General features: G+C 37.4%; 1 protein-coding gene across 1 annotated transcript; it reads right to left on the bottom strand.

Annotated features, from left to right (window-relative positions):
- Positions 1 to 3003: 3003 nt before the first annotated feature.
- Positions 3004 to 10831, bottom strand: LOC148737256 (uncharacterized). The gene is made up of 6 exons (XM_088749019.1): positions 10469 to 10831; positions 7918 to 8186; positions 7678 to 7795; positions 7186 to 7290; positions 5857 to 6375; positions 3004 to 5481 (listed from the first exon to the last, which is right to left on the bottom strand). Exons 1-6 carry the CDS (start codon positions 10557 to 10559, stop codon positions 5141 to 5143), a joined length of 1443 nt encoding a protein of 480 aa, XP_088605145.1. The 5' UTR covers positions 10560 to 10831; the 3' UTR covers positions 3004 to 5140.
- Positions 10832 to 12083: the final 1252 nt, after the last annotated feature.

Below are 12083 nucleotides of genomic sequence, written 5' to 3'. Positions count from 1 at the left end.
ATAAGTTTCCATTATCATCTGCGACATTTAGGTAACACAGTAGTTTTACATTATCGAATAAATTACAACTATTGTAACAGACAATACCTGTAAGTTAGCTCAAGTAAATTTGGCGTCTCTAAAAATGAATTGCGGGGACATACATTGTTTTGTATAGAGCAATTTCCAGAGCGTTCAACTCAACAAATTTTTTAATACATCGCTTATCGCGTGAGCCGCTAACAAAAACATCCTCAAGCCTTTCAAGTTCAAGGGAGAGGTCGCTGAGCTATAGAGCACAGTTGCTGGACTCAACTGGGCGTCAGTGTGTTGCATCAGCACACTACGCGTGTTCACTCTCTTGCTTGCGACCTTCTATTTTCGTTGAGAGGTCGCAAGACCCCTTTTCGAGGATTTCGGCATTCAAGTTTTCAAGAAACTTTATTCATGTGTAAACTGGCGTCAAATATCCAGGTTTAATCACTTGCCCTTAGTTCCTTAGTTTAATTTATGGAAGTACTTGCATGTGATCCTCAGGCTTAGTGGCCAGTTATTATTTATCGCCTGGTAGTAGGGTGACAGGGGTGTGGGAGTCGGAGCGTTTTTGTTGTGTCACGATGAAATGTACCTGATACCCCCATATGGCCCCGTAATATTCTTAGGAAATCAACCCCCATCCCCTTCATTGAAAGTAAACATTCCATAGTCCCCCATTTGTACACTGCTGGAACAACTTATCTCCCTTCCATTCGCCCTGAAAACAATTAAATCTTTCCACTCCTCTGGAGATGAATGATTACCGGTCCATAAATATTAGAGATGGTAAAGCCATAACTACAATATAAAGAATACAATATAAAAATTTACTGGTCCCTAAATATAGTTAGAGATAGTAAAGCAATAAATACGACATAATGAATATGGGTAATAGTTAAACATCCTGTGTGTCGGCTATAATTGTCTGATGAAATTCAACATCTACTCAAGGCATGGTTACAGGACATTTGTAGATTAAAGTGATTTCGTGTCCAACCCGCTTATTTTGGGTCAATATTATGTTTTTTTGTATCTAAATTGCATTATTCCTTTGTCCGTATTGCAACAGTTTGTGAGGGGTTTTTCATGTGACCTGCAAGCTGATACACTGAAGAGAAGAAAAAATTATTCGGAAAGAGAGATTATGCTAAAAGAAAGCCGCTTAATCGCGCGCGTTACCTGTCTACAATGATAGCCAAAAGGAAAAAATCTTGCCATGGAAGTTTGGTTATATAACAGTCCAAATGATATCAACCAATTGTGATAGATTGATTGTACCAGAAACAGATCCTAGCTTTACAAAAATTACAAAATTAGCGAAAATAGAGTAAACTGACTGACTGGTGAAGAGTATGATACTTTCTTATCTAGAGTGTTGCAAGTAAGGTCAACCAAACTTGAGAAAATATTCTCCAAATTATTTTCAAAAACAAAGTATTTCAATTTTCATTGGGTTTGAAAGCATTGCATATAGTTTTTTAGTAAACTGTTGAATATAAATTAACCATAGGATACGATTAAGAAATTCAGGTAATATAAACAATTTCTCGAAGCTAAAAATGTAAACTTACCATTCGGGCAGGATAAAATATGTCCAGGGGAAAAAACCAGGGAGACAAAGAATAAGTGGGGAAAAAGTCCCATGTCCTCAAAACTAGATAAAAAAGGGAATTTTTTTCGTTGTAAAGGAGAAACGTTTAGCAGTGTTGAGAGCAATTCTCTTACTGATAGAATATTTGCTGCGTGCTGAATAATATAGTTTTTTTTTTCACTCATTTTTCCACCTGTTATTCTCTGTCCGTTGCATCCGCATTCCCACATATATAATTTCCTACAATCTCCGCTTCTTTCATGTTTTGAATGGATCTAAGCACTACACGATTTGAACATGATCGCTTAAGAGAAAATTTTAACAATAACAATTCGCTGTTAAAAAATAAAAAACAAAGTAAAAAAATAAAAAAATAAAATTAAATAAAAACACATTTTAAAGTGCCAAGCAAAGGACAAGTAGAAACCATTGCATTGATATTTAAATAATCGACAAAGAAACGAACCCGTCAACTTAGGATTATTCGAAGGGCTTTTCATCCTAAGTGTAAGCCCGACTTAATTGCCAAGAGGAATATATTGAACTCAGAGATATTTAACTTATTCAAAATACACTGCCTGAATATTTTGTTCTCGTAAATATTTACCAGCGATTCCCTATGTTTCGGTGTGTTAATATAATTACCATCGCCACATTTGGACAACTCATTAACTTATTATATATCCTTATTATCTATATCTTCTGAATCGCTTTTATATAATGCAATGTTTTCTTTTATATTCCTTGAAGAAGCCATAGATCACCGAGAACTTGGAATAAAAAAAGATATACAGTATCTCGAGGCCTTAATCGAATCGTCCATTTAATCAACATGCCACCAAGGAACAGTTTTGAATAATTTACTATCATTTTTATTTCTTTTCGTTCCGCTTAACTTTTCTTTGCTTGTTGTCATTAATTTGCATCCCTTAAAAAACTTGTATATTAATTGAAGTTTCTTTAGCCACCGCCGAAAGTACATTCGTAAACGAATTATCGATATAGATCGGGTGTGTCAAAATTAGTGACAGTTTTCAGGCTATCATAGAATCCTTATGAACACTTCTTTCATCCGTTCTTCGTTAGAATAAAAGAACATATCAGTTAAATTCTACGAAAGCACGGGTGTGTTTAGTAAAGCCTAGTGTTTATAATTGTAAACTTCTGAAATGAAATAATTAAAACTCTTTTACTATTATGCGAAAGGGTAAATGCAACCGTCCGGGTGATTGTGATCGGCTTAAGAAGAACTAGTACTGTTGCTGGTGGTGGCGACTGACGTTTCGAAAATCTGGGAGGAAGTCATCATCAGAATTAAATTAATATTAATACGGCTTTTGAAAAATTCCATTTCCTCTCACTGATGTTGTAGGCCAACAAAAATTTCCATACTGTGGAGAAAATATTTTATTGATAACCTTTTACTAAGTTTTCATTATCGTCTACAACATTCAGGTAAACAGCAGTTTTTTTCGTTATGGAATAAATTACAACTATTGCAACAAACAGTACCTGTAAGTATTCTCAATTGAAAGTAAATTTGGCGTCTATACAAAAGAAATTCCGTGATGATCAGCGCCTTGATAATAAACTGTAGAGCAATAGATACCCTCTTTTGTATAGAGCAATTTCCAGAGCACTCAACTATACACATTTTGGAACAAATCATCTATTGCGAGAGCTGCTAGCAAAAATATCCTCAAGCGTTTCAAGTTCGTGTAAGAGAGAGGTCCCTGAGCTACAGAACACAACTGCTGGACTCAACTGAGCGTCGGCGTTTTGTATCAGCACACTAGGCGTGTTCACTCTCTTGTTTGCGAGTTTCTGTTTTCGTTTAAAGGTCGCCAAACCCCTTTTCGAGACTTCAGTATTTAAATTTTAAAGGAATTTTCCTCATATATAAAACCGGTGTCCAATGTTTTATTCACTTGCACTTAATATATTTTACAGAGGTACTTGTATGTGATCCTCAGACTTAGAGACCGGTTATTATCTATCGCCTGATAGTAGGGTGACCGGTGTGTGGGGGTCGAAATAATTTTGTCGTGCCGCGATGAAATTTTCCTGGCAGGCCCATAAGGCCCTGTAATGTTCTTATGAAATCCTCCCCTCCCCTCCCATTCATTGGAAATAAATTATCCATATCCCCCTTCTTTTTAACACTGCTAAGAACATTTTATCTCCCTTCCATTCGCCCTGAAAACCATAAAATCTTCGCCCTCCCCAAGAGACAAATAATTACCGGTCCCTAAATATTAGAGACGATAAAGCAATAATTACAATATAACGAATTCAATATGAAAACTTACTAGTCCCTAAATATAATTATACAGAATAAAGCAATAAATACAGTATAATTAATATGGGTAATAGTGAGTTACAGAACGATATTATTGCCCTTCTATTATATCCTCCTGACACTTATCCTAGTCCAGATTACCTATTACGGCGCTTGATTTGAACTTTTTTAAAGACCCGGATCTCAAACTAGACCTTTCTCACGCAGCTGCAACATGACTCGTGCAGACGTAGATAAGCCCTATAATCAAAAAGCTTCTGCAATGGATAATATAACTCATATATGAAAAACATGAACAACCTGGCGATAACTAACAGAACTACTGTTAAGTCAATGCTAATTAAGACTTGTCTCTTAGTTTTGACGTTAATTCTCAAATTAATTGGTCAAATCACGAGGTTTGTGTAACGTTTCTGCGTTTGCAGTTGTTATACCAATTGGCAACTTCTAATGTTCTCCTCACCTAGAGGCTACGAAGAGTACTCGTGCATTAACCCGTGCGAGTTTTTCCGGGCTTATATATATCTCCCTCGCCATCATTTGATAACTCCAAACTACACTCTAAGTTATCGCTGCGTTCGAAGAAACTTATTAATTCCTTTAGAACGTTCTTCATGACGGCAGTGTACTAATAAAGACATACATGACCTCAGGGAGTTTACATACAACACCAGTAAAATAAGCAATGGATATAAAGAGGAGTTTAATAATCCAGAGTGAAACGAGGAGGCCAGAAAGCTGGATTTTGTGAAACGTATAAAAATTAAATCACTCGGAGCTTTTTAAGGAAAAGTATTTTTTTTTACAACTGAAAGTAAGGGTTTACATCTGGTAACGATCGGGATGCTACCCATTACAAAACAGCGATCCAAACCACTAGTACTCCTCCTTTGGTTAAACCGAGCGAGAATAAGATATGATGAAAAGTCAGCAATTGGAAATTAAAGACGACGGCACTAGCCTTTCGAGCCAAATTTTAATTTTGGACACTGCATCAAAACTCTGCTACAAAATACGAAAGGCCATCCAATCAAATCATTGGCATTGAGCCTAGCTTTAGACAGAAACATCATACAACCTTCTATCATATTTAACTTGTTCTATGGTCAAAAATACTCAATCAAGAGAAATGAAGGGTTCTAGAGGAAGCTTTAGGAAACGCTAGTTCTACTATGTTATGTTTAAAATGGTCTCCAAGAAAGAATTCTGTTTTCTGACAAGTCACTGTCAAGTCACTACTGTAACGCTATAGTCACCTGGCCATGACCTGCAGATTTGTAACAGCAGTCATTCTGCTTATTGTTTCCAGCATTAAACGACCCACCCCCTCCCCCACAGGAGTCAGCAAAGTCTTTACCACTGCCTCCCCCGGAGTACCCTCCTCCTCCGCCTCCTCCCCCTCCCCATCCCCAAGCTCCGCCTCCTCCACCAAACCCGCCAGTGGCATTAAAGTAACGGGCTCTCCCACCCACCCCTCCCTGGATAAATCCCTTACCACCCTCTCCACCGTTTCCCTTAGTTCCATTGAAATATGATCCACTTCTTCCGTCGGAGCAAAAGCCGCCACCGCCTCCACCTGAAAATTAGTAATGACAGTTAGAACTTTATTAAACAAGACAGAAATGTGTTTAACTGAGATGTTAAGCAGTTTGATTATCTTAATGTGTAACGATGTTCAATTCTGAGGTTAAGGCAGAATCTCATTATTTGTTCTGAGTTTGCAAACGGTGACAAAGGAAGTAATACCCTAGCTAATGCAAGAGTATTTGATGCCTAAAAGGGCACTGAAAGGACAATGGGATCAATCATTTCATGCTCAATCAGAAATGAAATTGATATCGATGTTGTCAGCTTATGAGCACTACTCTTATGTAGAGACCATAGACGTGCAACTCGACCAAGTTGCTACTAAAAAGATGGAGAGTAAGTGGACATCACAATCTATTCCTACCTGAAACGCCATCATTAGTATCCTGTGCACCATGTCCATTGCTCCCCCCTGACCATGATTTGTACCAAGAATTCCCTGTTGTTTGTGTGCTGGCGTCACATCCTCCATGTCTCGACTGAACACTTTGTGCGCCTCCCCCACCTCCAGCTATAATCAAAGGTGTGTTGGCTCCTCTCGCTATAAAGGTACCTCCACCACCGCCAGAAGACCACTCTCGCTTGTTTATTCCTCCTTCTTGGCCACAAAGTATTTTTATGACTTCGCCCTTGTTTAAGCGAAATGTTCCAATCATTCTTGTTCCTTTTCCTCGGTAGTGAGTACTGTTAGAAGATGGATCGTACCCTCCTGCTGCTCCTATTGCCTCTATTTTGTAGTCACCTGTATACGGCACAGTCCACAGTTGAATACCACTGGACAGTGTAACTTGTCCGTCGTGATCCTGACCTGCGTAGTGACTACCCAGTGTTGTTGGACCATATCTACCGGTGGCATTGACATTTGTAAACACGGCTTTGAATGCTGATGGATAAGAACAAAGTACACTGTAGCCTTTTACTCATCTCGCAAGCTCTTGCATTCATTTGAAAGAGGTCGAAATCTAGATATAACCCATAGCTTCCTTTTGTTATTGTTGTCGTTGTTATTTTTTTTTTAGCTTTTCTGATTTTAACTATGGAACTGTGATAAAATTCGGACGCTTGGGATTTTGTTAAAGTTATCCAGGAAAATGGAATTTTCCCAACAATAACATGAACTCGTTATAGGATCTATAATTTCATTATGTCTCTACATAACATCATTATATGACAAATAATATTGAATTATGACACATTGTCTAAATAAGGTCTACTTAATTTGAAACTCCAACACATAGCAAAACCCCAAAATTGCATAGTCTCAAAATTGCATAGTCCCAAAATTACATAGTCCCGAAATTGCCTAGTCCCAAAATTGCATAGTCCCAACTTTGCATAGTCCCAAAATTTCATAGTCCTAAAATTGCATAGTCCCAAGTTTGCATCCTTCAAAAATTATACAGTCCCAAAATTACTCAAATGAAGCTGCTGATTCTCAATAAAGTTTGTTTTTGCTGCTGTTGTTTTAGAACAGAAGGGAGATAGCAACAACAAATAGGGCAAAGCCCAATGATTCAATGATTGTAAAAGATATCATGATGCGTGCTAACTAAAAATAAGGCCCGGCCAGCACATATACTAATTGTTCATCATAAACCGGTGGTGTTGGCTGGAGAGAATTATATTGAAACCAACGTAAATTTACTGTGTCTGGCTTGTGGGGATTTACATTCAAATCATCTTTCATACTTACTGCAATTCAATCCTGGTTTACATTTGCATGTATAGGAGCCAATTGTGTTGTTGCAACTTGCATTGTGATGACAACCGTGGGCATTGGTGATGCACTCGTTTATATCTGAAAAACAAATAGAAAATGCTATTAAAGCATGATTAACTTATGAATTATGAATTACAAACCACTCTTTTGCATTCCAATGGGTATATTTACTAGGAATGTGAGAGGACCTGTAAGAGAAATTACGGAATGTGGAAATACAGAAAGTCCAGTCCATTCCAAGGTTCCAATATTCCAGCTTTTACTCCAATGCTTTCCCAAGGCAATGCCGAGACAATTCCAAAGGAACACAAGAAAAAGATTCTGTGAATGCTGTAACTTTGATTCACAACTGAACGTGCATGAAAACAAAGGATCAAAAAAGTAAGAAAAAATGCTAAGGCAGTCAAACTTAAAGAGCTTTTTCGATAAGATGGATCTAGAGAGATCATTCTTTTTTTTTTTTACCTTGCTCGCATCTTTCTCCCATGAAACCATCTTGACACCGTGGGCAAATGTATCGCTTCTCAGTAAACCCATTAATGCAGGGCATACTCTGGCCACAAGGTTCACTGGAGCACGAATTCTACGAGAACAGATTAAGTTTTAGCATCGTTTTTAATATAATTAATGAAATAATTAATTGAAAATATCAAGTAAAATGAGATTCAACATAGTTCGCATATCTTCTTGCAAATTTTTTCGCACCTTTGAAGCCCAATAGAGATATCCTTCGTGAGGCTTAAGGTCACTGGGATGTTGGGTGTGGTCAGAATCACTCAGTTGACAGACCCTGAGGCCATTCTTGTCGGGTGGACCAATGTTCACCGACACACAGGCATTTTCCATGAGGCACCTATTTTTGCAGCCCCTGTTGGGCTCAACTCCCAGGGGTAAATAAATTTCTTTAAAAACATGGCGTTGCAGAGCATGTCCTCCAATGGATTTCAAAAACGTAAGACTTCGGCAGCCATAGCCTGCAAGAGATTTGTCATTGACTTTTTTGTGACAAGAAGTACTGTAAACTTAATGGCCCAAAGATAAATTTTATCTGAGTGCTTAAGTCACGAACAAAATCAAGAGGATGAGAAAAGTACCAAACGATCCTGGTCATTGAGTACCTAGACTTATATCTTTGTCAGTTAAGCGTATATACGACTTGTCCGACTCTCAGATGGTGCCAAATCAACAATGGCCTCCTGTACGTGTAAGCTAGGCATGAATTTTTAGCTCAAAGGATTGATCATCCCCTAAAAGTGAATGAGTTGTCTCAGTCAATTTAGAACTTAGTATATTTAAGGCTTTTGCCTTCATTTAAGATCCCCATTAGCAAAATCACGAAAAATTGTTTTTAACTCAAGATCTGTAGGAGGCAGGGTCTCAAGGGGAATAATTGTTTGCCACAAAACGGCTGAACAATTTATTCGTTAGGCGTAAAAATTGTCAATTTTGAACAATTAGTCGTTGAAAAAAGTTAACCGGAAAAATGTTCCATTCTGCAATGTGTCATTTGGCTTAATCGTTAGCCGTAACAATATATCAAATGAAAATGGAATGTAGTCCAAGGTCATCAAATGATAACGTCTGTGCCGCATCATCACTAGGGACCTTAAGCAACCACGACGGCGACGGCAAAGAGGACGTGGAATAACAATATATCTAACTGGCAGAACAATAGCTCAGTACGTGCGTTTTAAAACTTTGTACATTTCTTAGCGGTCCAATGCAAAACAACAACGTGAAATCGCCAAAATTTGCGTCGTCTGCGAACCGAAACCGCGACGGCATATTATTTTAATTTCCATTTGGAACTAAATGCTGCTATTATACGTCATGCTGAAGTTAAGCTGTGGCGTCATAAGAGACAGTAAGCTCATGCAGGCATTTTTAAAATTCAAACTAAGAGTAGAAATTCATTTTTTAATCGAAGTCTTCCTTGGCGTTGCCGTCCTGACTGCTCAAGGTCCCTATTATGTGTGGTAGGATGGTGGGGAGGGTGGGTATGAGATACAGGAAGAAGAAGATCTTTCAGTTGAGTAATAATTCAAATATATCAACAAAGTTGAAGTGGCAAATTGGCCACCGTTACCATTTCAGCTTTGTTGATATATTCAAATTATTTCGTTACCCCCACCGACGCAGCCCCAAACAGTTTCTTTAGAAACTATCAGCCTTTATTTAATTAAGTAAGACAAGCTTCTTCATCGTGTAGCTAATGCAAAACCATTTGTAAAGCTTAATCTCCTACGGATATGCAAATTCGTTCATTTATGATATTTATTATAGAGATATGTACACCTGACATTCAAATCTGTATTCGAGCAACTGAAAATGTTTTCCAAACGTTTCGGGAAGTAAATAGCAAGCTTAAAACTATAATAGGAGTAAAACAAAGGGAGAGAAATGGATTTAAAAAAGAAAAAGACAAAAAAAACAAATAAAAACAAATAAAAAACAAACAAATTGAAAGCTTTCTCCCCGCTTGGGTGAGTTATTTTGATTCATGCAAACTAAATTTTACCTGCTGCGCAATACTTAAAATTTTGGATAATGACTGAAATAAGAATAATATAAATAAGAATGATATAAAAGATTTATCCGGTAAGTCTCCCCCGCCTGATGATATCTGTTATAGAAATGATAAAAACAAAGTCTTCATAATTTCTCTTTTCTAACAGTAAAACACCTTCTTGTCTCAAGAGTTATAAACGTTTCTTTAGCGACCAACGCAAGGCAGGTTATTACGACAGGCTAACAGGCAAAGTGCGTATTAATCTTGCTTCTCAAAGCATCAGACTCGGTATTTATGATATACACAAAGTATGTGCTCTTTTTTGGTCATCATCTATTTTTTTTTTCAATATCTCTCTGTGTAAATTGCAGCAAGAGCTTAATGGTAATACAAACATATCAAGTTGTCGATGAACAGTACTAATTCGTCGTTATATATTTTTATTCGCAATAATACCTGATTACAAGCATCTGATATCTAATCGATTCTCGTGACTTCTTCTAAAGTCAGTTAAGGTTTAATTAACGCGCACGTTTCTCTCAGGAGCAATTAAGTTGTAGGCGAACTTGAAAACGATAACATTCTTAAAAAAAAGAAACTATGAAAAAAGTTCCGAGTTTACTTAGACTTCAAAGTTGGGAAAATACAGTTAGAATTAAAATAAGAGTCAAACACAGCAATAAATGTTTAAAATGCAGACTTTTGCCTTGAAAAACTGAAGGAAGTGAAGAGAACGCAGTTTCCTACCTCGGTTTTCTTCCGTGACGCAATGAAGCCATGCTCCCAACGGAACATATGATAACAGCAAAGATAGAAGTAAAAACCTGCACCCTTTCATCGTTCGCTAGGTCATGAGTTTCAACACGAAAAGTTGCGCAGTATCAACGTTTGCGAAATCAGATCCAGCACTGACAAATTGCACACTTTCAGACTTTGTTACTGTCCTTTCACCGTTTTCTTTAACCTGAGAAAGATAATGTTAATTTGCGACCGTAGCTGCAACGATCAGTAGAGATAAGTTTGGAGTAAGGAAACCCCCACTGGAATATGAGGCGTGCCATGAATTTAGACAACAGTTATTGTTGATCTCACCTAATTAATGCAACTAATAACAATATGTCTCGTAAAACTTGTCATAGCACAGTAACGCGAAAATAAAAAAAGTATGATAAAAGCTTGGAAAATTTTGAAACGTTAAGGTGTTCCGATTCAGCAGGAGAGCCCTAAACTAAAACAAAAATCCGAATATTTTGCATGAGTTCTTGATAGAGATTAAGTTTTAAGAAATTGCTGCCGCAATGAATGCTGGGCGGAGCACGTCAGAGTTCTTAACTTTTAATTAACCAGTGGTGTCTGTCTGACTGAAACAAAGAATTTCTATTAGCTTATGGAACATCAATTGGTTGAAATGGTCATGATGGTGAAATTGAACAAAACTTTGAATAAAAACTGAACTTCATTTAGCGCGCTTATTTCCAGCCTCTGATAGGATTATATCTTTTTTTTTTACAGGTAACCTCTTTAAAAAATAGACAAGATTCTAAAATCCACATGTCGTTCTCAAAATTTTTGCCATTAAATCTTTTGTTTCAATCACAGTCTTGTTTTCTGAAGTCTCCATTGTTCAATGAAACAATGATCGTTATGCCCATTCTAAACGCATAACTACTTTTTCATGGTAATAACTATTTCACGCCCAGATTCCCATAAGTTTAGCGCTCGACAAGTATCCCTTGAGAAGTATTGCAGGTAGAAGATTGGCACACTAGTGTTTTCAGCTAGAGAAAACTTTCCGCGGAGAGATTAAAAATTAAAGAACCCTGTAGCCCCCCTATGCCCGTTTCAGGCGCCCTCCGGCTTTAGCACAGAATGTTACAAAGCACGCACACTCATCGTTAATCATGCAGGCTACATTAGGTCACATTCATTTCACATCGTGTGAGATTCGTTCATTGGGCTAAAGTCTCTCAGGTTGGAATCCCGTAAGGCTTAATTTAAGGGCTAAATGGGTTTTCCTTGAAACACCTGCTACACAGGAACATAGATATCCCGCACACACGCGAGAAAATACTTTAAATAAACGAAAGGTTTTTTAAATTACTGGCTAAAGCCATCCTTGATTTATTGGAAACGTGAATCTGCATTTCAACTGAACTTTTTCTGTGTTGTAGCTAATTTTTTTTTAAATTTTCTTTTGTTATTGTAAGCCTTTTATCCAGCATATCTTAGCAGCATTCACCTCATGTTGTACGATCATTGGCGACAACTTCACCCTTAAATGCGAAAGCATAAACACACACACACACACACACACACACACAGACACATACACACATATACATATTTTTTTCAATTTTATTTT

Source organism: Stylophora pistillata, chromosome 2 (assembly GCF_964205215.1).
Source record: "Stylophora pistillata chromosome 2, jaStyPist1.2, whole genome shotgun sequence".
NCBI classification, from domain to species: Eukaryota; Metazoa; Cnidaria; class Anthozoa; order Scleractinia; family Pocilloporidae; genus Stylophora; species Stylophora pistillata.
This window is presented reverse-complemented; position numbering and strand designations above follow the sequence as displayed.